The 27,879-nt window shown below is 41.4% G+C and overlaps 1 protein-coding gene across 2 annotated transcripts in view; it reads left to right on the top strand.

Annotated features, from left to right (window-relative positions):
- The window catches only part of LOC132379568 (adhesion G protein-coupled receptor A3), a 531,961-nt gene that overhangs the window by 420,169 nt on the left and 83,913 nt on the right, over positions 1 to 27,879 (top strand). For both annotated transcript variants that reach the window (XM_059947630.1, XM_059947629.1), the window contains 2 exons: positions 23,355 to 23,562; positions 24,428 to 24,636. In XM_059947630.1, the coding sequence (XP_059803613.1) occupies positions 23,355 to 23,562; positions 24,428 to 24,636 (417 nt within the window). The remainder of the gene's footprint in view (positions 1 to 23,354; positions 23,563 to 24,427; positions 24,637 to 27,879) is intronic.

Below are 27,879 nucleotides of genomic sequence, written 5' to 3'. Positions count from 1 at the left end.
CACATATGTCACTTCATGTTGTAAAGGCAAAGAATATTTAAAAAGAGTACGTAAGTGGGGTTAGTCCAAATGTATTCCTTGGCCAGAATAGGTTAAGTCATCTCTTACTTTGCTGCATATTTCTATAATTCTTTCAAGACATTAGTGAATTCTGTTAGAATTGGTTTATTATTGTCACATGTATCGAGATACAGTGAAAAGTTTTTCTTGCATACTGTTCATACAAATCAAATCATTGCACAGCGCATTGAATTAGTACAAGGTAAAACCATAACAGAATACAGAATAAATTGTAATTGCTACTGAAAAAGAGCAGTGCAGTTAAAGAATAGGGTGCAAGATCATTAAGAGATGGATTGTGAGGTCAAGAGTCTATCTTACTATACTAGGGAACCGTTCAATAGTCTTTACATCAGTGAGATCTGAGTTGTCATTGAGTCTGGAGCTACGTGCTTTCAGGCTTTTGTATTTTCTGTTCAATGGAATGGGGGGTGGAGAATGTCCAGGACGGGTGGGGTTTACCGCTGGCTGCTGGGAGAAGAGTAGACAGATTCCATGGAGGGGAAGCTGGTTTCTGTTATTACAGACTAAAGACAGTAAACAGAAGCTTCAATGCCAGCAATGCATTTAATCTTTTTCTTCTAACATCCATTCATTTTCCAATGTGCATTCAGCCCAACTGCAATTCGCAGGTTTTAGGGCCCAACTGCAGCTAACCCATATCATCTTAAACATTCTCCTGCAAAAGTCAGAAAAAATATCACAACACAAATCCATAAAAACAGGCTACACCTCTTACACAAATTTTTGACAAAAATATACCCCACAGGAATACTGCTAATAAACAAGCAGTCCGACATTCAATTTCTGCTGCAGGGAAAGCTGAGTTCTTAAAATACCAGAAATATTTTATAATTTTATAGTTTCACTCAATGGGCATCAATATTCTTGTCTGATGTTCTAGGAGAATGCTTTTAGAGATGTTATTGGTTTTTAGAGGTGATTTGATGAATAGATGCTGAAGATTGTAATAAAATTGCATGTCTGTTAAATTATCATTTCCAAATATTATGTTCTTCCAATTCATTTTAATCAATGTCAACAAAACTTAACTGTCCTTTTGTTTTACTTCTCTAAATTTGTTGATAGTTTGTTCTTCTGTGGTGTTAGTAGCATTCTATTTACAAGACTTCTAATTAAAAGGTTGTCTCAGAAAATGGCAATATTACAGTAGTGCAATTACTTGAAATAATTACTTAACATATCATTAAGATGGTATTAATATACAAAGTCTTCACTGCATGCACTTCCAGAGATTTTGTTTGTCAGCACTGACTTTTGATTTCTTTGAAACCCTGACTAATGATTATTAGTTTATTGAATTGAAAGCAGAGTTTGCAGTAGTGTTGTGATCAGGGAAAAAAGCTCATTTGCTCATAAGGAAGTTGAGACCTCTTTCAAAGAAACCATAGATTGAATGTGGCGCAGTGCAACATAATAGATATTGCCATTTAAATCACAACATATCAGCAAGTTCAATTCCTGGGCCTTACTTTGTGGTGCAAACTGCACAAACATACATCATATTTAACTCAACTCAAATGCGTCCTATATGTTGTGTGGAAAGAGGGTTCGGCTAATCAACACAAAATTCAGGTGATTTGAGGCATCAAATTTGGTTTTAACACTTCTACTTGAACAGCAAAATTGAATTTATCCAACTGAACGGGCAATGCCACTTTTGCTAAACAGACCTATCTGTCATTTCCATTAATGTTCCCATTGTTTCTCTAATTCTCCACCTTTCTATCATTCTTGCTGTTTGCTGCATCAAGCTGTAATTTAATAACCTTCTACTGTACAGCATTTTCTTTCCTTCATGCCACATAAAACTGTTGTTTGATTACTAATCTGTGAGCTGTTTTCTGGTGAATATTTAAATTCACCTTTTTTGTTAATTTATGAAGTAAATACTGTAGCAAGGAATCTGAATGTGTACAGCCCTTTTTCTTCATTCTTCAAGGAACACTTGGTTACTCCGTTGGAACACAATAGTTACACAGATGCTGTGTCCAAATCACTACTGCCTTGCCACAAACCATTTCACTTTCAGAAAAATGAATTTAAAAAATTATCCTGCAATTAATGTGACACTAGACTGCCATTCCAGCTCAACTTCTTCAAAGCATTTATACTTTACGATATACTACCTTGAGATTCATTTTCTTGCAGGCATTAACAGGGGAAAAAGAAATGCAATAGAATTTTATATTAAACTCTACATAAACAGACTAAGAGTGAGAAACACAAATGGCAAAAGACTTACTATGCAAATAAAAATAACACTGAGAATATGAATTGTAAAGAGCACTTGAGAGTGAAGTCTTACAAACGCTTAAAAATTATGGTGAATGAAGTTGTCCACACTGGTTCAGCAGCTTCATGTTGGTAGCATAATAACTGTTCCTGAATCTGGTGGTATGAGGCCTAAGGTTTCTGGCCTAAGGCTTCTTTGTGTCCTGCCCCATAGTATGGAAGGACTGGGTCTTTGATGATGAATCCTGCTTTCCTGTGGCAGTGCTCTTTGGTAAATGTACTCAATGCTGTGGAGGGCTTTGCCTGTGGTGGATGGACTGTATGCTCTACTGTCTGTAGTCTTTTCTATTCTTAGTCAATGGTGGATCCATACCAGCCAATGATATATCCAGTTAGGATACTTACCACTGTTCACCTATAGAAGTTTGTCAGAATTCTTGATGAAATGCCAAATCTATTCAAACATCTAAGAAAGTAGAGGTGCTGCCTTGTCTTCTTTTATGATGACACTTAAATGCTGATCCCAAGACAGATCCTCTGATTTGTTGATGCCAAGCAACTCGAAGCAAAGGACCCTCTCCACTTCCGTTCCCATAACAAAGAGTGACTTGTGGACTTCAGGCTTCTTCCACTTATAGACGATAATCAGCTCTTTGGTTTTGTTGACATTGAGTAAGAAGTTGTTTGGCACATCCAACTAGACTTTCATTCTCCCCCCAATGCTGATTTGTCATCACCTTTGATTCAGGCAAAAACATTTGTGTTATCAACAAACTTAAATACAGCAAAGGAGCTAGACGTAGCAACATAATCAGAAACTTTTTATCCTAAATCTATATTCTTGTTCTGACAGAAACCTGGAATGGACTATTTAATGGCACTGTGTTACAAAATTTAAAGAGTATTATAACTAATTATAATCAAAGAGACACATTTTTATATCTGAATATGTGAGATTGAATGTGGCAGGAGTTAGAATGGAGGATTATATGGGAAAAGTTTTGAATTTGTGAACTGTGCTAGGTTTGCTGAGCTGAGTCTGGAACCCAGGAGGCAGGTAGGTATGATGTTTACATTTTAATAAGACTACGAGCTTTTGTTAAAACTGCTCTGCTGGTCTTACAGGGGTGCCCAATTTCCTCAAATCCCGGAAAGCTGACAGCTGAAGCTAGTTGAATATAGCTTGAGGGAAAAGTATTCCTTTGGGTCTGGAAAAGCAGGAATTCTTCTTTCTGGTCACTGCCATCACTAGTCCAATATTTCAAGCAAATACATACCTAGAGATCTAGTCCCCATTTTGAAGGGATCCCATGTGAGGAGTCAGGCACTTCCTGCCTGGGGATCAGTCTTGTATCTTTAGCTGAAGCTCAATAAACTGCAGATGTTCTGCTGTAAATCTGAAATGAAAACAGAAAGTACTGGAAACATTAGCAAATAGTGGCAAAACAATTTAAGGTCAAAGACCCTTTGTCAAGCTTTGTTGAAGGGTCCTTGACTTGAAGTGTTAATCCTGGTTCTCGTTCTATTGTTGCTGCCAGAATTGGCAGGCATTTCCAGAACATTCTGTCTTCCCCTTTAGTCTGTTATTGATCTTGATGTGTGCTTCCTTCCCAGTTTGAAGTCATGACTATCAATCAAGCTGAACTGTTTGCAGGGTTCTAAGAGCCAAATACTCACACAGTGGAGTTGCAAAAGACAAGTCCATAATTTAGTTCCACTTGGCAAACTACAACTGCACATAACCCATCCCATTTCCAGGCCTTCAGCTCAAAATCCAGTGTGACACCCATGTACTAATGGGGGAATGCTGTAATATTAGTGATTTATTGCTATTTTGGTGATGCAAGGCAGAGTAGACCCTTCCGGCCCTTCGAACCACCCCTCCTCAGCAACTCCCAACAAACCCAATTAACCCTAACCTAATCACGGCACTGTCTGAGCATCTGGGAAATATCCACGCATGCCGCAGCGAGGATGCGCAGAGAGTCCTTACAGAATGGCGTAGGAATTGAACTCTGAACTCCAGAGTGCCCCAAGCTGTCATGTTAACCACTATGCTATCATGGCACTCAATGACAATTTAGTGATGATGTTCTCTTTTAAAAAATTGAGTGTGGGGTCTTTACTACACTCTTATAGATACAAGGTGCAATGACACTGAAGAGCAGTGGATTTCTCTCTGGTGGCCTGACCAATATTTTTCCCATAACTAACATCTCAGAGCAAATCACCTTGTCATTATCAATATGATTATTCTTGTTTGTGGTACTGTGTTTTGAGGATATTGCCTCCTATTTCTTTCAGCATTGTAAAAGCAACGACACTTCAAAATGAACTTAATTGACAGTGGAGTGCTTTAAAGTATTCTGAGGTTGTGAACAGCTTTATTTCCTCCTTTACTCTGACTATGCTAGCTCTGTAAAAACAAATTCGATCCAATTAGTCCAATTTCCCCATAGCCAGGGAAATGTTTCCTTCTGAACAATGTGTTTCCAAACCCCACGACTATTACTTCTGCAGTGGAACTAAAAATGATGTAGTGACTTACTACTGAGACTTGAAGCAGACCTTCTGGGAAATAAACCAAACATAAAATTTAAAGTAGGGTAACATCACTTTTTGGATCACAACTAATTCTCATTAGTGTTTTTTTTTGTTTATCGCTGAATACTGTGGTATATTTGCTTTATCTTATTTTTATATTTAGCAGGTTTTTAGTAGGTCACATTCATCAACCTAGAGAATGGACTGTCTGGGAAGGTACAGGGTTGGCCATGGCCAATATGTAGAATCAATATGTAGAAGGCCTTGTATGCTGATGTAAAAATAAGTCATGAATTATTCTTCTTAATGGGGGCAGAGTATTGAAGGTGCCAGATTTATCTATTCTTTCTATAAATTCTTATGTTGTGATAATTTTGATTGAGCGACATTTTGTTTTATCAGTTTTTGGGGATGTGGGTGTCACTGGTGGAACCAGCCTTCCCTAATTGCCATTGAAAACATGGCAGTGAGCTAGCAGTGAGGGAAGTTACTCCCACTGTGTTGCTGAGTTGGAGATTCCAGGATTCCAATCCAGTAAGAGAAGGGCCAATGATGGATCAGTATGCCAAAATGGTGTGCAATTATGAGGGGAACCCATAAGGTAGTGGTAGTCTCATGCACCTGAATTCTTAGTCCTTCTTGGTGACAGAGGCTGCAGGATTTAGTAATGCTGTCACTGTGAGTAATTGCAGGTGTATTTTGTAGGTGGCACACACCACAGCCATGTTGTGCTGGTAGAGGAAGTGCTGTGGTTGAAGAGCTTTTCAATAGGGCTGCATTATTCCTATTGGTGTCCTGCATCGTGAGGTCTATTGGAGCTGCAGTCATCAACGCAAGTGAAAATATCCAACACATCCTGTGTTGTGCTTGCAAGATAAATAGAAACAGTTTTCAATATCTTTTGCCACAGAATGCCCAGCTTTTGACTTGCTCTCACATCCACAGTATTTATAATTTTGGTCCAGTAGAGTTTGTGGTCAATGGTGACCTGGATGCTGGTAGTGTGTGATAGTTTTGGATTCACTGTCTGCAAAGCCCTACACTCAAAAGGAGATTTAAAGCCTTATCCAATCTACAGGTACCCTGCATCAACCAACTACTAGGGCGTTGCCCCCCCCCCAACCAAGGAGGAGATATTTCCAACTAACAAAACAGTTTAAACAGTTTAGTTTATTTTCAAAGATACATGTTTAAATTTAGACACACATTTAAGACTCACCAGGGATTTCCAATTTATAAAAGATCTCTGAATTCCAAAAGATATATAAACTACAGGGGATTTCCAAACACAGGTACAATGCTTATGAACTAAAAGAACATACCAATGAGTTGCAAATGGATGAGTCACCCATTTTAGAAACCAAAGGTTGAGGAATGAAGTCTGGTTCTTCTTTCTGTCAATCTCCCTGCCATCCATAACAACCTCCAATGCTTTCTAACATTTATACTGTTTTGATACTAGTTGACATTATCTGCAGGAAATGTTTTTCAGATACCTTTTCCAAGACAAAGTAGTTGACACAGTTGGTCTAAAAGCTTCTGGGGACAGAGATCCCAGACACTGGGAATTAACGCTGTGAGGGCTGACTCTCTGAGTACTCAAACATCCCTACTATTGATTGATCGGCTGTACCTGTGACCATATTTGATGTGCTAAGTGACAAAATCAGTCTGGTCTGAAAACCCCCTTGAAATCAATCACATTGGTACAAATAAGGATTGTCTGGTATGATGCAGGCCAATTAACAGAGCCCTATTGTGTTACACTGATTAAATATAGGCCTACAAAACCTCACTGTTTACTTGTTTGCAACAAAAGCTGAGCAAGGAATATTGGTTGGAAGTTTCACTTTGTCAAAACCAACTCTGACCCTTTCAAAAGGTTGTGTTCCTGTGCTAGGAAGCTGAGTGAATATCTATCACAAGCGGAGGCCTCTATGATGGAATGTCTTTGAGTGTTGAGGTAGTTGTCCAGACTTCCTCCAGTTGAAGTTGATTATTACCTCACACTTTTGTCCCTTGACTATTATATGCCATTGAACAGCCCTTGCTGCATGCTGATGTGGCCTGCTTCACTTGCAGCGGAATTGTGAATGGAATTGAACGTTAAATAGTCATCAGAAAACATCACTGCTTCAGAGTTCATGATGGAAGGAAGGTCACTGATGAGGCATTTTAAGATGATTTGGCCTTGAATATTGCTCTAAGGAACTGCTGTAATGTCATTTGAGGCTAGGGTGACTGATGTCTAATGACCTTAGCCATTTATCTTTCTGTAGGCTTGACTCCAGAGTTTTTAATCTGTTGATACTCATTAGTTTTAGTTTCATAAGATGCATGAGTAGTGAAGTGGGTGAAATATTTCTCATCACAAAGGGGAAAATGTCATAAAGAAGCAAAGGAAATAAGATTCGCAAATTTTTTACTATGAAGTTATTCTAAGATATTGGAACCAATGTTCCACTTCTCCTCTGTGAAGCCCTAAAACAATGCTCAGCTTTTAACAGCCCAATGTTTGCGCTTCCTTCATTTTGATGGAGATTTTGAAAAAGCTAGCCAAGTGAGAATGTAGAAATTGGTGCATTGAAGTAAGAAATTGTAGTAAGTGGAATGGGTGTTTTCCACCCATTATTACAGTAACTGCTCAATTTCTGAACAGGATGTGTTCTTGGAACAAGCAAAATATTGTAAAACAAAATATTTGATCGCTGTGCATTATGGGTATTACAGTATACTGCTGTGCTCAGCATTGGCTCATTATTCTTTATAATTAAAAAATAACTTTGTAATTGAACTACTTTTAGAATTCAAAGATGTTATAGTGAAAATTCACAAAGCAAGCATTCATAAATCGATGAATTTGATGTACTTGAAGTTGATTAGTACAATGAGCAATTATAAGTGGATCACTGTAAAGGTTAAAAGACAGGTTCACATCATTTGTGACAAGAAACATTAGTAGCTTCCTATTCTCATGGAATCAATCTCTCCCCGGAGTCCTAATCCCTAATCTCTCATGATCTTCTTCCATGAACAGCAACAGGATGTAGATAAGGTCTGGCTGAGAAAATAGATGTTGGAACTATTCCTTCAGATTCTTTCTGCCCACAATTCCCCTGTTGCAATTGTTGCAGGAAAGTCTACCCCATTATGATGCAGAACAATAATGGGGTTGTGGTTAAATTACCATAGTAACCCAGAGACTTGGTCTAATAACTCACAGCTCGAATCCTGCTATTGTAGTTGTGGATTTGACATTTAATTAATAATCTGAATTTTATAGGGAAGAAAGAACAGTGGTGTCATAAAAACTCAATTGGTTTAGTCATGCCTTTTGGGGGGTGGTGCAGGGATTGAACTCATCACCATCTACTTGAGACTGTATGTGACTGCAGACCCAAATGTAAAATCTGCTCTGTTCAGGGAAATGAGTTAAAGACAACAAATGCAAATCTTGTCATAGATGCCCATTTCCCAAAATATGAATAAATAAAACAAAAATAAATTGTGGTCATGACAGAAATACTTTGGAGCTCGTCTTTGATGTGATGCAAAGGGAAAGGATGGATAGATACAAAATCACTTTGAATTATTGTCACAAAGTGTCTAAATCCCCATTTCATTGCACTTTGAAAAAAAACCTGAAAACTGGGGGTATATTTACCCTCATGCTGCCAAAACCAATCTTACCAGTGGTTTTCAAACTGCAACTCCTTACCCCCGGATATGCTACTCAACCTGCTGAGCTCTGGGTTGGACCCTGCATTGGAATATCAGGATCAAAAATCCGGATGCAGGGCTTCATCCAAAAACATTAATGGTTCCTTTACCTTCTCAGATGCTGTTCAACCCACTGAGTTCTTCTAGAACATCGTATGTTGCTCCAGATTCCAGCACCTGCAGTCTCTTGTGGCTTTTTGTCTACCTTGTAATTTTGCTTGAAAAGGGGTATTGCATATTTTAGTTGGGTTTATTCGAATAATAAGTGTTTTCTGGACTGCAGTTTAAATTCGTGATAGAGCAATTGATGGAGAAACTCAATTTAGCAAAGAATGATCTGTTTACCACAAGAATTTGCTAAGTGGAAAAGGTAAACACTAAGTATCTTTTTGTGTGTGGGGGAGAAAAAGTTACTTTGTTTTAATGCAAAATATGATGTAACATCTATTTATTAAAGAGATTTAAACTTGACAATATGGAAAACAAATGCTTAGTAATGCTGTATTTCAAAGAGGGACAAACTAAGACAACACCTGGAGTAGGATGGAGGGGAGAGATACAAGGTTTATCAGTGTCTGTGAAAGGTGGTTCATTATAATGCCTTCAGTAGCAACATTTCTGGTTGTCTTGCATCAGCAGTGGATCCAAACTAATATGAGTTTAGGTGGTTGTACTGCTGAATGGAGAAGGGTGACTATGACAGGTGGTTGAAGTCTTTGTTGAGGTGACCTGAATATACCTCAAGAAGAAAAGTGCAACATTGCAGAGCATAGTTCCATGATGTGTAGGTGCATCACATCAGCTTTGATGCAGGCGATTAGACGAGGAGATGATGTTTTGAATGCACAAAGGACCAGAAGACCATATACTGTAGGAGCAGAATTCGCCAATTCGGCCCATAGAAGTCCTCTGAAAACATGTGAATATAGTTGAACACATGGAGCACACTCCCATGCTCAGTCATGGTCAATGTCATATCACTTAAACCAGACCGCGACCCCTGCATTCATTGCTCAATGCGGCACACTCCCATCATTCACTTACCAACAATCTCTGTCAGTCAAGTCTCAGTCTTACCACCTTGTCTCAGAGCTTGCACAAACTGTCAGCACATCACCCATGGTAGGCACATCATCCGGACACATTGCAGACTACTCACTCATAACTGTCCCGCTCTCTGGAAGCACAAGGTGATGCCCAGCTGGTAGCAGCAACAGCAGCAGCCATCCAGTTGTGACAGGCCTTAATGAGCCTTGTAGAAGGGTCTCGGCCTGAAATGTCAACTGTTTACTCTTTTCCAGTGACGCTGCCAGACCAGCTGAGTTCCTCCAGCATTTTGGGTGTATTGCTTTGGATTTCCAGCATCTGCAGATTTTCTCTGTGTTTGTGCATCACCCTACTCCTTGGGACAGATAGGTCTCCAATGATGGAATGGTTGTTGTGGAAACCTTGTTGAGCAGTGGGACTGAGGTTGAAGAAAATGACATTTTATTTACAGCTAGTCCTTCTTCTGTCATTCTGCTTCGCCTCATCCATACAGTCAATGTCTGATTTAAGAAAGAGTATGACTCTTACTACTTGAGTCACAACCCCTCTCCATTCACGACATTGCTACCCTGATGCCCTTTCCTTTCCAAGACTCCGTCAAATTCAAATTAGCCATTCGCTGATGGAAGAGGGAGAAGACATTGTGGAAGAAACTGTAGATGAAAAAAATTCCATTAGTCATTTTAACACTACAGCCACTGACACTTCATTTGGAGGTGGGATATGCACATGGTGAGTCACCAGTCTTGTGGGCTGCAGTCAAGGCATTGGGAAGAGTACACAGATGCCATCTCCTTGCAGGAGGACTTTGCATCCTTCAAGAGATGGGTAAGCACAGTGAAATGCTTGCTGCGTTGACAGGCCTGTCAGAGAGGCTGCATGAAATGTCAAGCTAACGTTGCAGAGTCCAGCTCCATTTTGCCTGCAAGGATTGGAGCCTAGCTTTTCCAGTATAAACCTGGTGTGCCTTTTACACACTTGTGGACACAATTACTAATAATGTGTAGCTGAGATACTTGGTGTACAGGTATAGCATGGTGCCATCATAGCAGTGGCCTTGCAGGATCATTTGTTCCACTTGAGCAACCTAACCTTCAAAACATAACTTGGATGGCTGAGGTGCCATTTTGGCTACTTCTGAGCACAGATTGGTGCTCCTCAATCAGCCGATCACATTAAAGATCCCACCTCTGACAGATACATCTCATGCCCTCTTTTTATCTTTCTGGTTTCCCTCTTAGGTGTATTCTTAGACTTCTTATCATCATTGGGGGATTTGCTTGCTCCTGGTTGCCATATCCAATGTGTGCCTATTTTCTTTCTCGTGACTACAGTCTCAATATCTTTTGTCAGTCAAGGTACCCTAAATTTGCCAGTTACAGTGTTCCTCCTCAACATAACAGGATATGCTGTATTTGGAATTCTTGATAACACTCTTATTAAACCTCCCACTAATCAGTTGTCCCTTTTACCAACTGTTGTGCCTGTCAACCACTACAGGACCCAGTGCTGAAGAAGGGTCTCAGCCCGAAATGTTGACTGTCTATTCATTTGTAGTGGTGCTGCCTGACCTGCTGAGCTGCTTCAGCGTCTTTCATGTGAACCATTACGAGATCCTGACTGATACCTACAACACCGGAATCAGAATCAGATTTATTTTCAGGCTTAAAGTACTGTGCAAAAGTCTCAGGCGCATGTAAAAAAAAAATCTGTAAAGCTAACAACACACACAAAATGCTGGAGGAACTCTGCAGGCCAGGCAGCATCGATAGAAAAGAGTTCAGCTGATGTTTCAAGCCGACACCCTTCGACAGTACCGGATCTTCAAAGTGTAGATGCTTTGAAAAATAATCAAATGAAAACTTTCTAAATATCAAAAAAAACTACAAAGAGCAGGAAACAGTTTTAAAAAAACTAAATTAAGTCAATACTTGGTGTGATCACCCTTTATTTTTGAAACTGCATCAATTCCCTTTGGCACACTGTCATGCAGTTTGTAAGAAAATCGGCTGGTAGCTTGTTCCAGGCATCTTGGAGAACTTGCCAGAGGTCTTCTGAAGACTTTGGCTGTCTCGCTTGCTTCTGCATCTCCAGGTAATCCCAGACAGTTTCAATAATGTTGAGATCAGGGCTCAGTGGAGGCCATACCATTTGAAACTATATGAAAAATCTAGGAAGCCTAAGATATTTGCACAGTATTGTATATAATGTGAAATTTGTTGTCTTGCTGCAGCAGTACATAAAATTACTATAAATTATAAACTTAATAAATAGTCCAAAATATGAATAAGGAAGTACCCAGTTCAAAGGTTCATGGACTATTCAGAGATCTAATGAAAGAGCAGATGAAGCTGTTTCTGAATGGTTGATTGTGGATCTTCAAGCTCCAGTAACTCCTCCCTGAAGGTAGTAACAAGAAGTGGGCATATCCAGATGTTGACGGTTCTTAATGATGGATGTCACCTTTTTGAGGCAACAGCTGCTGAAAATGTCCTAGATGGTGGGGGAGTTGCGCCCATGATGGAGCTAGCTGCATTTACAACCTTTGGCGCCCTCTTGTTATCCTGTACTTTGGAGGCTTCATACCAGATGGTGATGCAGCCAGCCAAATAGCTCTCTGCTACAGAATTTTGCAAGAACCTTTGGTGACATTACAAATCTTCAGGAACTCCCAATGAAGTAGGGTTAATGGCATGCGTGCTACATGATTGCATCAACTTGTTGGGCCTAGGACAAATCCTCCAAGTTGTTGTTGACACCAGGAAATTAAAACTGCTCAGCCTTTCCACCACTGACACCTCAATGAGTTCTCTTGAAATTCCATTCCATAAAGCCTATAATCAGTTGACCGGTTTAGGAGTCTAACCTGTGAACCCATCATATTTTTTCTCTATAAATATTTTAGAACTGAAAGAATTATGGTCACTGGTCCCAAAGTTCTCCTGAGTGGCACATCTGTTATTTGCCCTGTCACATTCCCTAAGGGTGAAGTCCAGTATTCCATCCTTTCTAGTAGATTGATTAAGGAGACCTTCTGGGACATAATTAGAAAGCTGTACCCCATCCAAGCCCTTTATGCTGTGAGTGGCCCAGTTAACGTTCAGCAAGTTAAAATCTCCCGCTAATACAACCCTGTTATTCTTATATCCACTTGCAAACTCTCTACACATCTCCTTCTCTAATTCCCACAGACTATTGGGAGGGGGGGGGGGCTATAAAATGATGCTATCAAAATGACCTTCCATTTCTCCTTCTTCAGTCGTACCCATGTAGTCTCCCTGGACATTCCCCCAGGAATGTCGATTCTAAGCACTGCCATTACGTCCTCTCACATAAAAATGGCAACTCCTCTTCCTCTCTTACCTGTACTTTACCACACCTGTGGCATCTATATCCTGGAACTTTGAGCTGCCAGTCCTACCATGTTATAGTGATAATATTCCAGTTTCCAGAGGCAATCCAAAGCCTGAGTAACTCATTGAACCTGCTATGACTCTGACATTGAAATAAATCCAGTTTAAACCAATAGTCTTTCCTCTCCCTTTACTGTGCTCCTCCGTATTCCAAAGACTTGCTGCTAGGTTAATTGATGATTATAGATTACCCTTACTGTGGGCTAACATCAAAAAGAGTCAAAGGGAATATGAGTGTTTGTGAAAGGTAACAGGTTATGGTATGTGCTCTGCAACCCACAGTACGGGCTTGGCCTTGTCATTAGTTTCACAGCAAACGGCCGCAGAGCAGTAAGAGTGAGGAAGGATGTCTCATTACTAACTAAGAGACAATCATTTACTGAACTCCATGTAGTCTTTCAAATCCAGCCTGGCTTTATCATGGAAGGAAGCTGATACAGAGCTCTTCAAAGTTCAAAGTACATCTATTATCAAAGTGTATGTACATTATACAACTTTGAGATTCGCCCCCTTACAGGCAGCCACAAAACAAAGAAACCCAAAAGAACCCATTAAAAAAATAAAGACTGTCAAACAGCCAATGTGCAGAGGGGGATAAAAAAAAAGCAGATTGTGCAAATAAAAGCAAGCAAATAGGGTTCAGAATGTGTGGTGAACTATGTGCCTGTCGGGACACGCCCCTGCTGACTGCTCCTGTGGCTCCTCCCACAGGCCCCTGTATAAAGGAGACCTGCGGCCTGAAGATCGGCCTCAGTCTCCAGGACCTTGTATGATAGACACTCACTCCTGGTTCCTTCTTCCAGTCAATAAAAGCCGATATCTCGCCTACGTCTCAGTGTGAGTTATTGATGGTGCATCAATTTTATTGACTGGAAGTTTTAAAACATGGAACCCGTTTTGCGTCCGGACCGGTTGGATTTGGACCCTCAAGACCCTGACGCAGCTCTCGCTTTTGAACACTGGCTTGCATGCTTCCAATCGTACTTGGCGGAGCTTCGTGCGACTGAACCCGCCGTTATGCACAGAATCCTACTCTCGAGGGTCTCCTCCAAAGTTTACTCCTTTATCCGGGACCTGCCGACCTACGAAGGGGCACTGGACGCCCTCAAACGACAGTACCTGCGGCCGGTGAACACCGTCTACGCAAGACATCGCTTAGCTACCCGGCAACAGCGGCCTGGCGAATCGTGCGCTGAGTTTCTCCGAGCACTACAGACACTCGTCCGAGCTTGTGACTGCAAGACGCTCACGGCAGAACAGCATGCGGAGCTGCTGGTGCGAGACGCCTTTGTGACGGGACTGAGGTCAGTGTACATGCGCCAGCGGCTGCTGGAGAACTCGGATCTTACCTTAAGCTCGGCGATAGAGAAGGCCAACGCTCTAGAAGCTGCGCGGCATAACGCCGACGCTGTCCAGTCGCGCGATTCCCCGCCGGTTTCGTGGACGCCTCAGACCCCGCCACCGCCGGCTCCCGGGAGCGAATTCGCCAACGCCGCCGCCAGTCGCCATTCCACGCGCTCCCCGACCCAGACCACGGCTGTGGCCCGTAAGAAACTCGTGCCTTGTTATTTCTGTGGCCAAAAGAAACATCCTCGACAACGCTGTCCAGCGCGAGAAGCGACCTGCTCCAGCTGCGGAAAGCGGGGCCACTTCGCCAAGGTCTGTAAGTCTCAACCTCGAGCGGAGTGCAGCGCTGCGGGTGAAACGTGGGGGCCGCCATCTTGCATGCCGGGATGTGGGCGGCCATCTTTGTCGACGTCAGCACGCCCCGCCCCCGATCCTCGGATGCTGACCGGGTACCCCGGATGTGAGCGGCCATCTTTGTCGGCGTCAGCATGCCCCGCCCCCGACCCTCCGATGCTGACCGGGTACCCCGACGGCGATCCAACTCTGGCCACTGTGACTCTCGACCAAAGCGCCCCACACCAGCTTGCAAGATCCATGATGGACATCCAGGTGGAGGGGCATTGGACTGGATGCCTGTTTGACACGGGCAGCACTGGGAGTTTTATTCACCCGGACACAGTGCAACGCTGCGGACTTGCAACGCGGCCGGTCAGTCGGAGGTTCCATTTGGCCTCTGGGTCGCAGTCCGCAGACATCCGGGCGGGTTGTGTAGCGACTTTGGTGGTGCAAGGCACAGTATATCGGGACTTTGAACTGCTGGTCATGCCTAATCTGTGTGCACCTGTGCTATTGGGGCTGGACTTCCAGAGCCATCTCGAAAGTGTGACTATGGTATACGACGGGCCCCTCCCACCACTCACTGTCAAGAATCCTCAGTTTTGTGGGACTTCTTCACATACCCCGCTACTGACCACACACACACACGGACACACACATCCCATCCAGAACCAGGCCAACAGCTGCGCTACCGACACTTGCAGCCTCTCCACTCTCAAGATCCCTCCCCCACCGCTGTTCACCAACCTGACCCCCGACTGTTAACCTGTGGCAACCAAAAGCAGGAGGTACAGCGCGGGGGACCGGGCCTTCATTCGGTCGGAGGTGCAGCGGCTGCTCAGGGAGGGGATCATTGAGCCGAGCACAAGCCCTTGGAGGGCCCAGGTGGTTGTTGTTCGGACTGGGCAGAAAAATAGGATGGTGGTGGACTATAGTCAAACCATCAATAGGTTTACGCAGCTTGACGCATACCCCCTACCCCGCATCGCGGATATGGTCAACCAGATTGCTCAGTATAAGGTGTACTCGACAATAGATCTGAAATCCGCTTATCACCAGCTCCCCATCTGCCCAGAGGACCGCCCCTACACCGCCTTCGAGGCGGGCGGCCGGCTCTATCACTTCCTGCGCGTCCCTTTCGGTGTCACGAATGGTGTCTCTGTCTTCCAGAGGGAAATGGACCGGATGGTGGACCAGTACCAACTGCAGGCCACATTTCCCTATCTGGATAACATCACCATCTGTGGTCATGACAGGCCAGATCACGACGCCAACCTCCAACGGTTTCTCCAAGTGGCCGCAGCTCTGAACCTTACTTATAACAGGGACAAGTGTGTTTTTGGTACCACCCGCCTTGCTATACTTGGGTATGTCGTGGAAAACGGGGTTATTGGGCCTGATCCCGAACGTATGCGCCCCCTGTTAGAGCTCCCTCTTCCCACCACTCTCAAGGCACTCAGACGGTGCCTGGGTTTTTTTTCCTATTACGCCCAATGGGTCCCCCATTACGCAGACAAGGCTCGCCCCCTGGTCAAGTCTACCTCGTTTCCCCTCTCTGCTGAGGCCTGCGCGGCCTTCAACTGCATTAAAGCGGACATTGCCAAAGCTACGATGCATGCAGTGGACGAGACCGCTCCCTTCCAAGTGGAGTGTGATGCCTCCGATTTCGCTCTGGCTGCTACCCTTAATCAGGAAGGCAGACCAGTAGCATTCTTTTCTCGCACCCTCCAAGGCTCTGAAATTCGGCACTCCGCGGTGGAGAAAGAAGCCCAGGCCATAGTGGAGGCTGTTAGGCACTGGAGGCACTATCTTGCTGGCAAAAGATTCACTGTGCTGACCGACCAGCGCTCGGTTGCGTTCCTGTTCAGCAACCAACAGCGGGGCAAGATCAAAAATGATAAGATTTTGCGGTGGAGGATAGAACTCTCCACCTACACCTATGATATCCTGTACCGGCCTGGCAGACTCAATGAGCCCCCTGATGCCCTATCCCGGGGAACATGTGCTAGCACACAGCTCGACCAGCTGTACGCCCTTCATGCACAACTTTGCCATCCGGGGGTCACCCGATTTTACCATTTTGTGAAAGCTCGGAACCTGCCGTACTCCCTGGAGGACATCAGGACGATGACCAGGGACTGCCAAATTTGTGCCGAGTGCAAACCGCACTTCTACTGTCCTGGCACGGCACAACTTGTCAAGGCCACCCGCCCTTTTGAACGCCTGAGTGTTGACTTTAAGGGCCCCCTTCCCTCCACTGACCGCAATGTCTATTTTCTCAGTGTTATTGACGAGTTCTCACGGTTCCCCTTTGCCATCCCCTGCCCCGACACCACTGCCACGTCCGTCATAAAAGCCCTGCGCCAGCTCTTCACTCTGTTCGGGTATCCCTGCTATATCCACAGTGATAGAGGGTCCTCCTTTATGAGTGAAGAGCTGCGCCAGTACTTGCTAGCTAGGGGCATTGCTACCAGTCGGACCACGAGTTATAATCCCCGGGGTAATGGCCAGGTAGAGCGGGAGAATGCCACAGTGTGGAAGGCCACACTTTTAGCCCTCAAGTCCAAAGGGTTGCCGGTCTCTCGATGGCAGGAGGTCCTCCCTGAGGCACTGCACTCTATCCGCTCTCTGTTATGTACGTCCACCAATGCCACCCCCCACGAACGCCTATTCTCTTTTCCCAGGAAGTCTGTCACTGGGACCACCCTACCAGTTTGGCTGACGTCCCCGGGGCCAGTGCTGCTCCGGAAACATGTGAGGAGCAATAAATACTCCCCGCTGGTGGAGAGGGTTCACCTTCTCCATGCGAACCCCCAGTATGCTTACGTGGTCTTACCTGATGGGCGGGAGGACACGGTCTCCATCCGCGACCTGGCACCCGCAGGTGCAGCAGACCACTACCCTGAAGGCTCTCCGGTAACTGTGAACCCTGCACCAGAGGTGACACCGTACTCACCAGGCCCTACACAGACTCCTCACGACACTTGTATACCGGGCATTTCGTACGCATTTATACCAGGCGCCTCGCACATGCATGAGGGATCACCGGCGCCTAGTGGGCAAGAACACGCGCAACCCCCGTCCCCTGTGCAATCGCCAATGTTGCCGGCACCTATGCGGTCACAGCCGGTGCTACGTAGATCGCAGCGACAGATTCGACCGCCTGATCGGCTTGACTTGTAAGAACCTTCGCTACATGAGGACTTTTTCAAACGAAGGGGGGGTGAATGTGGTGAACTATGTGCCTGTCGGGACACGCCCCTGCTGACTGCTCCTGTGGCTCCTCCCACAGGCCCCTGTATAAAGGAGACCTGCGGCCTGAAGATCGGCCTCAGTCTCCAGGACCTTGTATGATAGACACTCACTCCTGGTTCCTTCTTCCAGTCAATAAAAGCCGATATCTCGCCTACGTCTCAGTGTGAGTTATTGATGGTGCATCAGAATGGAAGTCCATAAAAGTGAGTCTGTCAGACAGACACAGGGCCACATCCTCAGCTGAGCACAGAGCCGGGCAAACATTGTGGAGCAGCAAGGTGAACCGGCCCGGCCTCGACATCCTGTTTTCAATCTGGCCCAGCGCTTAAACTGTCACCCGAACATTAGATTCTGCCACTTAGATATGCTCTGGATCCTGGGCCCCACTGCCTCAATTAGGCCTGTACCTGACCTTTCCAATTTGGCCTGGCACTTAAGTCAATCAAACCTCAGCTCTTTTTCACTTTCAGTGATGGACCTGCTGCCTTGTCTCAGTCCAGCCACATCGAGTCGCCTCCACATGCAAAGGGAAGTTACAGGCTATTGTTTGCAGTGATTTTTTTTTACCAGAAAAAGGTTTCAATAGGTGCATTTAATATCAGAGAAATGTATACAACATACATCCTGAAATTCTTTTTATTCACAGATATCCACAAAAACAGAGGAATGCCCCAAAGAATGAATGACAGTTAAACCATTAGGACCCCTAAGGCCCCTCCCCCAACTCCCCCTCCCACACACAAGCAGCAGCAAGGCATAGACCCACCCGCACCAGCAAAAAAGCATCAGCACCCTCCACTGAGCGCTCAAGCATGCAGCAAAGCTTTAATAAAGACACAGACTCGCAGGTAGTCTGATAATTCGACATCTCTCTCTCTCTCTCTCTCTCTCTCTCTCTCTCTCTCTCTCTCTCTCTCTCTCTCTCTCTCTCTCTCTCTCTCTCTCTCTCTCTCTCTCTCTCACTCTCTCTCACTCTCTCTCTCTCTCACTCTCTCACTCTCTCTCACTCTCTCTCTCTCTCTCTCACTCTCTCTCACTCTCTCTCTCTCTCTCTCACACTCTCACTCTCTCACTCTCTCTCTCTCTCTCTCTCACACTCTCACTCTCTCACTCTCTCTCTCTCTCTCTCTCTCTCTCTCTCTCTCTCTCTCTCTCTCTCTCACTCTCTCACTCTCTCACTCTCAAAACGAGATGTCCCCAACAACAAACAACTTGATAATTTACGACGTTAAAAGTCTGTTAACATGTTGAAAGTGTTATCAATAAAGTATTTAGATCTTTCCTGTGTTTTGTTTGTCGCCAATAAGTCGTTGCTGAGCTTCAGCAGTCCATCTTAAACCGGATCACCTTGACCTTGACAGCCATTGACACTTTGTACAGCCCTGTCATTGTAGTTGCTGGAGTACAAGGTACGCATTTGTCAAAATGTCCTTCTCAAAGTATGGGTACCTTGTACATTATTGTTCACTGAGTTACAGTTAAGTCTATAAAATCTGTCTTCACCCTCCAGTACTGATGAGATGAGATTACAGACTCTGGAGCAGATGATTTCCCTGTGTTCAGAGAGGTGAATGACAAGACAAGACTCATATAAATAGAGCAAGATAATATAAATAGATTTTAATAAAATTGCTTTCCTTCTTGGTAGAAGGCAAGAGCCACGTTACTGTTACACTGGTTTGTAAGCTTTGTGGGGTAGTTATGCACAGAGAAAGATTAAAGGAACTATTTGTAATGTAAATTCTTGTGCAGGAGCTACTGAAATTGCAGTTTTGAAGGATCTACCAGATAAAGGACTAAGCTCTGTAACCAGAGTCAAAGAATAAACCTCGAAATCTGGTAGATGATCAGGCAATTGAAGTAGAGGATTGTTGACGCCATAGAATGGAGACAGTGCCAGTGGACACCAAGTGATTGAAAACCTTGATACCCTTTGCTGGGGAAAGAAGTGATCGAATTGAAGAAACACACTGGAAGTGTTTACTGAAAAGTTGTAAGAACATGCTTTTTTCCCAAACCTATATATTCTAATGTTCCTCTGTAATTTGTGGGTGTTGGCTTAAATTAGTTTTCTGGTAGATAGAAAAGAATTATCCAAACTGCTGCTGCTGCTTTTTTATGTGAACCCAGAGGCTGATTCAGATCGATACAAATTGGTTTTATGCCAGCGAATGTTATAAGGAAAGACTCACAGTCTGAGAGAAAAATGCACCAACATTTCTACCTGAAGTTACACAATGAATCACTATGTATACTGACAACAATGTCACTACCATTCTAACCATTATTTTTCATTCAGTATTATCCCAGAAACCCCAAGTAATGGCAGTTTCCAGCGGACCCCTTGATTTCATTGACAAGAGTGATACTCAGAGATATATTTCACTTTCAATGATTGTTATTTTATTTTTAAAGTTGTCTTAAATCCTATAAATATTCCTTTATAAATACAATAACTTTTCTCTGATATGAGCTGACTATTTTGAACTTACTCTCATTTCATTCAATTGCTGTTCTTGCCTTAAACTCAATGTCATTTAATATTTTATTACAGAGGGCCATGAGGTCTAAGGAAGTGCAATTTTTGACACAACATATTACTAATGACCTGTAATAGTACTTGGCAGTAGAACTGTACAGTGTGTCCAAAACTAAATGATGTAGATTCATGATGGAGGAATTATTGCATGGAGTATCAAGAGATATCATTTATGTTTTGTGTTATTATATTCTCTTTAATTGTTTTCATAGAATTCGGTTATAAATTTTTTAAATGCATAGAGCAAAAGAATAGCAGTATTTACTATTTTCCACAACCCCATTAAATTATAAATTACACATTTAAACCATTTATTTTGCATGATGGGTTGCTACCTCTGCAGAAAGAGGATTATTCTCATACCTCAAGATGTGTTATATATTTTCTGGCTGAATGGTGTATTGGAAATTGCCTGCACAAATTCAAATTGATACTGTATATAAGAGGTAGCTGGTTGTCATGGGAGCAGTACTGCAGATTCTAATTCCTGCTTCTGAGTAGCACTAACAGCAAAATGATTCTGAAGACACTATGGGTGAACAATTACTATCTGCTTACATTATAAGAGCCAATTTGCTCTATATAAAACGCACCTGAAGACCAGCGTTTGTCTAATTACTGATGTGTGCCACAGCAACATAACTAAATACGATCAACTTATGTGACTCACACGAGGTAAAATCATTGATTCATTAATGACATTACAAATCGTTCCAAATTTTGAACTTGAAAAAAAATCTCAGGAAAATGTTATTCAATCACTGTCCAATTGTGTTTCGGGTTGGCGCAGAGGTGTTATCTTGATTGTAAGTTATAATTACAGTCAATAAGATAAATGTGGAATTCAATCATCTTATACATAAAATTAATATTATGATAGTTAATGAAATTAAAAGTCTTACTCCAGAATTGGTATTTTTGAAACATTAACCAAAGATTGACTGTAACAAACTGCAGCATGCTTCATATAATGCTATTTGTATAGAATCTTCAAAGAGTAGACCAAACACCCAACCACATTAGTAAATCAGCATTCAGATAGAATTCCCCGGGGTGTTAGAGCAATCAAAACAAGGCATCAATGAATTTCTGCCTTCAGGTTTATTTTCACACTGCTAGTTACACACTGTGTGAGGATCGTGTGCATTTGATGTGGACATTCAGCCACTCCAGAGGAGGTTTGTTTGCCAGAAGAGGTAGGGCTCCACTGGCTGTCTGGTAAGAGCTTTACTTACCCATGGATTTGATCCAAACACTAATAATCCCACAAAAGAATTTTGATCTCTCTTGATGGGAGAACTGGCTCGTGTGTGAAGGCATCCCTTTCATGAACAAAGAGCAGTGTTGTCATGGCTGATGTTAATTCTGTAATATTTTGGACATAAGGGAGCAGAAATATTGCTTCTCCTGCACCAGTATCTAAGCTCAAGAACAAAAAGAGTGCTGCAAAATTTGTCTCTTCAAATCAGCAACTGCATTACTCAGCTGAGCATAGCTGCTTCATGGGAATTTGCTGGGTATTCTGATGTAACTCTGCTATCCAGACAGTTTTCCTTCCACAATATTGAGAGGTTTAATTAGGGGACAGAACTGTTTATCTATCATATGTGAAGGACTGTTCCTTGCAGGAGTGGCTTCACCATTGCTTGTGGAGATACATTTCTCGGGAAATAGCTGCATGTGTTTTATTCTCTATGACTGAGACACTATCTAGATTAGTTACCTAGATCATCTCAATTAAGTTTAGTTTATTTATCCTTTTTATTAATTATTAGGGAATGGCTGGCTTTGAATTTTATAGCTGGAGAAAATGAGGAGGGATTTGGTTAGTTTTGTATTCTCCTGAGTTAAGCAGGAAAGCAGACAGTGGAAATATAATTGATGTGAAGCATTATTATCTTACTGGGACATGCTTGCATAAGCAGAGTGAAACCAATGGTCTAGCCATGGCTTCTGTTTTTTCCCTCTTTTGACATTTGCTACACAGTGCACCTCAACCTTTACCTGGCTTGAGACAATGTTCTGTATTTAAGTATTAGATCTGCAGCAAACGATTTTGCAGATCTCTACTCTGATTTATATCATCGAGTAAATGACAAAGTTGCTGGTTGTTTATTATTGATAAAGTGTAATGTTGCTGACAAAGGTTTAAGTAATATAACCATTTGAAGTTTATTTCTCAGTGTTATGCCAATCAACAGAGGAAATAAAACTGAGTTTTGCACTGTATAATAATTGAATTTGTTTCCTAATGACAGTAGGTTACGAGTTTCTGATGCTTTTGTTTCAGATCTGTGATTAATGTGGCAAATGACAAACCGTAATGAGTAATCAACATTTAAGAAGAATAAAGGCAGACAGTATTGTCTCTCTGAAAATGTAGAACCAAACTAAAATATGTTTTGTCTCTGTGGCTTCTTTGATTAGGCACTTTATTTGACTGCTATTTCATATTAATAGAGAACAAACACTTCTATGCAACCTTTTAGAAATGTATTTGGTATGTGAGTTGTCTGATTCTGTTGCCAGTGAAGGGTAAAAACCTGGTAGGTTGTCTCTTTAAATAAGATCTGCAGTGTTGATGTAACCCTCTAGCATGAATGGTAGGAACCATTCTCACCTCTGCAGCAGGGAGCTTGACCAGAAAAGCTCTCAGGCAATGGAAATGTGCTGTTTGTTAAAATGCATTGAATTATAGCAATTCCCCTGATTATGACTCCTTTTTTTGGTAGCTTCCAATCTGTCGGTAAAAGAGACAGTTCATTTGCCTTGCTGTGAAGGAAAATATTGAAAACAACAATGTTGTGATTCACATCTTTTCCTTTTTAATTCTACAGAACACCATAGCAGTGGCATCAGTTCAATTGCCACCATCAATATTCTCTCAAATCCTAGCCTTGCACACTGTTGACAACTCATCCTGCAAGCTGCAATTTATTGTATTCCGGAATGGAAAACTCTTTCCTAGTACAGGTAACTCATCAAACCTTGCTGATGATGGGAAGCGCAAATGTGTTTCAACACCAGTTGTTTTCATCAAAATAGGTAAGTTTTTTCTACCCAAATGTAAATATTCCTGATAGTTGAAATAATGTAGACCAGGTTGCTGAAAAGCATTTCTCTGTACTGTTTTACTGTGAGAGACAATGTAAATGCATGGATTCATGTGCAGTTTTGTGTCTGAAGTATAGGTTGCTATATAAATGGTAGTATTTGACTACGATAATCCTGTTTATATTACTGACCTTCAGTGTGATGCTTCAAATGGATGAAGAAGGGTTATTGGTGTCTAGTAGCTACAACAAAACCTCAAATGTCTATTTTCATAAATCAAATTAATTATTCTAACAAATTATGATATTTATTCGACCAAGTCCAAATGTTCTAAACATGTATACACGCTATGAATATCTTTCAATTGAATACCAAAATGGAATAAAATATAGGTCAGGCATATAATCAGTAATAAACAAAATGCATTTCATAAAAATTACTCTGTACTGCATGCTGCTCTTAATTTAATTTACCCATTTTCAGAGAGAATTTTATTATGTGAGGTAGAGTAATGCTCAGTTGACAGTCTTCATGAAGCATAAATGAGGATGATATAAACAGGGGTTAAAGACGAAAACATCCTGCTGTTTGTTCTGAGCAAGGCTTTATTCTTTATCTTTATAGTAAGATATATATTTCAACAGGATATTTTATAAAAGGCAGTTAGTAGTTTTTTTCTTTTATGATGTAACAGTTCTCAATTTGTACTGCAAGTTTCTCATTGTGCTACTGAAGCATAGAAATAATTCTGTATCTTCCAATGCTTGCAGTTTAAAACCTTCTACATCTTTAGATATAGTATTCATCAATAAGTTCTTTCCACTCCACTTAAACCTAATTTAATTTGCTTCTGCAGAAGGGTGCAGGTTGGGGAACCTCACCAAGCCCATCACCATTGTTCTGAGGCACTTTGCTTCGGGTGCAGATCCCACTGCCGCATATTGGGATTTTGACCTTTTGGATGGACATGGTGGTTGGCATGCTACAGGGTGCCATATAGCAAACTCTGCAAGCAATATTACCACCATTCAATGTTTGCAGTTCGGTAACTTCGCAGTACTAATGGTAAGTACATGTCTGATTATTTAATAGAAAGTTATGCTTGGCAACAAACCATTACTTTATCTCATTCTTAATGAAGACCCCAATATCTTACCAGCGGTCTCAGAAAGACATATCTAAGGTTAAGGCAGTAACATTTCATAAGAAGCATTAAATATAAATAATTCAACACTTTTTGCAGACTGCAGTGATCCAATAGATTGCAGATGAACATCTAGGTATGGCATCATATCTGAGGAAATTATGCAAGTGAAAATAATAGGACAACTTAATTGCATGATTTACCGGTGGCACAACTCATTTTTGACGTTTGTGATGTTCATTGCTGTTTTCGGGAAAGAATTTTGTTTTCTGGATTTAAATTGTGCTTTATGGGGCTATTGCAATCAGGCACTAGAAAGATGCATATTTAACAAAAAATAGAAATAGGCATTCATCACTGATCTTAGACAGCAGTAGTCTGCCCTTGTGTGGGTTTATGATTTATTGACTGATGTCATCGCCTGGAATATACTTTATATATGACATTATTTCCACAATAAACCCGGCATGGACTTAAAGATGGAATGGTTAGCTACTGTACTGATCTACAAGGTATGACCTAAAATGTTATAAACATATCGCAGTTAATTTCAGTGGTTGTGTGTACCCCATGGCATGCTCTTTCATTTCTGTGCAGTCTCGCATTCCTCATCACAAGCAATATAACATGTGAATATAATTTGAGCATCAACTCTGTCAAAGAAAGAATAGGTGTGACAAATCTGTGAAACAGAGTACATGGTAAGATCAGTAACATTAACACTTACTTAGTGCCCCTTTCCAGTGGCAGCTGCATGTGAATATTGGATTTAAAGGTGCTTTATCATTCTGAACAGGAAATTTCTGATTGGTGAGTTGAAGCATTAAATCCTTTTCTCACATGCCACAATAAAATGTGTTGCATTTATAAAATCATTATTTCAGCAGAATTACACCTGGATAAATAGGTTCATCTTGTTTGCATTTTGAAAGGTTTATAACTGTGTAAATGTCAAGGTATTGGTATGTATTTGTAAAAGCCAGCTGTAATGACGACTGTGAAACAGAGGACAAGTGTGTGCAGAATACTAATCTGCTGTCAGATGGAGCACAGATGTTGGCCAATCATAGCATAGGTTTGTGACGAACTGTAATGTAATGTGATTATTATCACTCATCAAGGCATAAATCATCTCACTTTGAAAATATTTTGAGTTCATTCTTAAGCTTTTGGACAGGATCCAAAGTGGGACTATTTAGCTGAATAAAATAATAGTTCATTGGTATTACCACTCCCTGAAGAATTAAGGTTCCAACATCATATTGTTTGAAAATAATGAAAAATATTACTAAACAATTTTCTCTATTTAAAATTAGATAATAATTAACATTCCATGTTATGATAAGTACTTCATTTTTTAAAAATCAAGGGAAGTACACTTTCTATTTGTCTAGCATGTCGAATTGTCAATTAACAATTATGAAGGTGTGTTTATGGGAAGGATATCTGAATCGATCAAATGGTAAATTTTGACAGAATTATGACTGAGTCTTATGGCATTGAGAGTTTCTTGCTTCAAACCTTTGTATCATCACCTTATCATTATTCAGTGTGGAAATTACAAAGGTAATTAGTAACAGAAAAATAAATAGCAGGCAGTTTTAATAACAACTATTTTAATTAAAGATGTTAAATCTGAACACATGTTAACACCTTGATTTTTTTTTTACAAAACCCTGTAATTCAGGGTATCCAATATGGTAATATAGTAAGTATTTACACTGACAACTGCAACAAATTTCAGCTGCAAGTAATTCTTTGAATGGTGGGCACCTAATTTACACTCAACTTTTTAGCAAGGCACGCCAATAGTAAACCCTGTCCTAACAAATGTATCTGTGTTATCATTAAAACACGTAAAATAAGATTTGTGACTTACATGTTAACAGGGAGGTGTGTTGTAGTATTATAATTGAGAGTAAATAATGTGATCAGAGAGTATTGTCAAATCCCTTTCATCTTGCAAGAGGTTTTATATTAATTCCTCACTGAATTTAAATCCTCGTCAGGAACTTGGATATTTAAACTTGGATTAACATGAAGTGAAACTTCTCTGTAAATAGTACAGAGCTGTTTCATGGTAAGAACATTTACATTTCTGATGATTTTGAATAAAATCAACTTTAATACAAGATTTGTGAAATAAAAAAGATTTGTCACATGTTCATGCAAGTTATTACATTGCATCATTTATAATAAGTGCTTTCATGTTTGTTGGATCCCGTATGAACTGTATTTTATTTTGTAGTGGTGGGGGTCACAAATGGGATCACTGACATTCCAAAATAAGAACAGGACAGTCATAGGGAGTTTAAATGGTTTCAGCATGGACTAGATGGGCTGAAGTGCCTGTTTCTGTGCTGTACTACTTTATGACTCTATGAATCTATACTTATTCTTTATTAGCCATTGCACAGCCCTGTTATGGCACTTTTGCTTCTGTGGACATAAACCCCATTCCCTCATTCTGTGTCCCAGTGCTAAATATGTGAAATTGATTGTTGTACACTCTTCTATTACATAAAATGTTTCATTGGTTGTGAAATTCTTTAGTATGTTGTGACAGTTGTAGTATAAATACAAGCCTTGCCTTCCTTTTGAATTCCTCCAAACTATTCTCATCTATTGTTGTTGTATTGACAGGCTTCTTTGTTAATAAACAGAAGTAGAGTTCCAAGCAGTAATTCTCAACAAAACAGCTTTGCGGTATTTCATACACTATCAACCTCTATTACTTGGTAAAGGCACACTTACTGTTTCCCATATAAAAAAAACAAAATCATACGAACCATCAACTATTTACATTCATAAGATTTCACAATTGGTTAAGTATTTACATCAAGATGTACAGTAGTTGTAAATTCAATCAAGTATGAATTCATACTGCCTTTTTGTCTCTTCATCCACTGAAATCTTCAATGTAACTGCGCTCGCTATTTCCAAAATAACCACTTCAGACACAAGTAATTCCAGAGGGATCACTTCTCTAGAAGGTCTCATGCACATCTGGTATCATATCCTTTGCTTCAATTGATGCCTCAATGTAATTGCCTTCATGACTTTGAATACATTGTACTAACGTTCTGGATGTGATCTTCTCAGTAACAGCCATCTGCCCTAAACTGTCCACATAATACTTACCACAAAGTCCACAAGGCATCAAT

The sequence above is a fragment of the Hypanus sabinus genome, chromosome 22 (assembly GCF_030144855.1).
Source record: "Hypanus sabinus isolate sHypSab1 chromosome 22, sHypSab1.hap1, whole genome shotgun sequence".
In the NCBI taxonomy this organism is placed as follows: domain Eukaryota; kingdom Metazoa; phylum Chordata; class Chondrichthyes; order Myliobatiformes; family Dasyatidae; genus Hypanus; species Hypanus sabinus.
The sequence above is the reverse complement of the archived record's forward strand: the minus strand, read 5'-3'. Positions and strand labels throughout refer to the sequence as shown.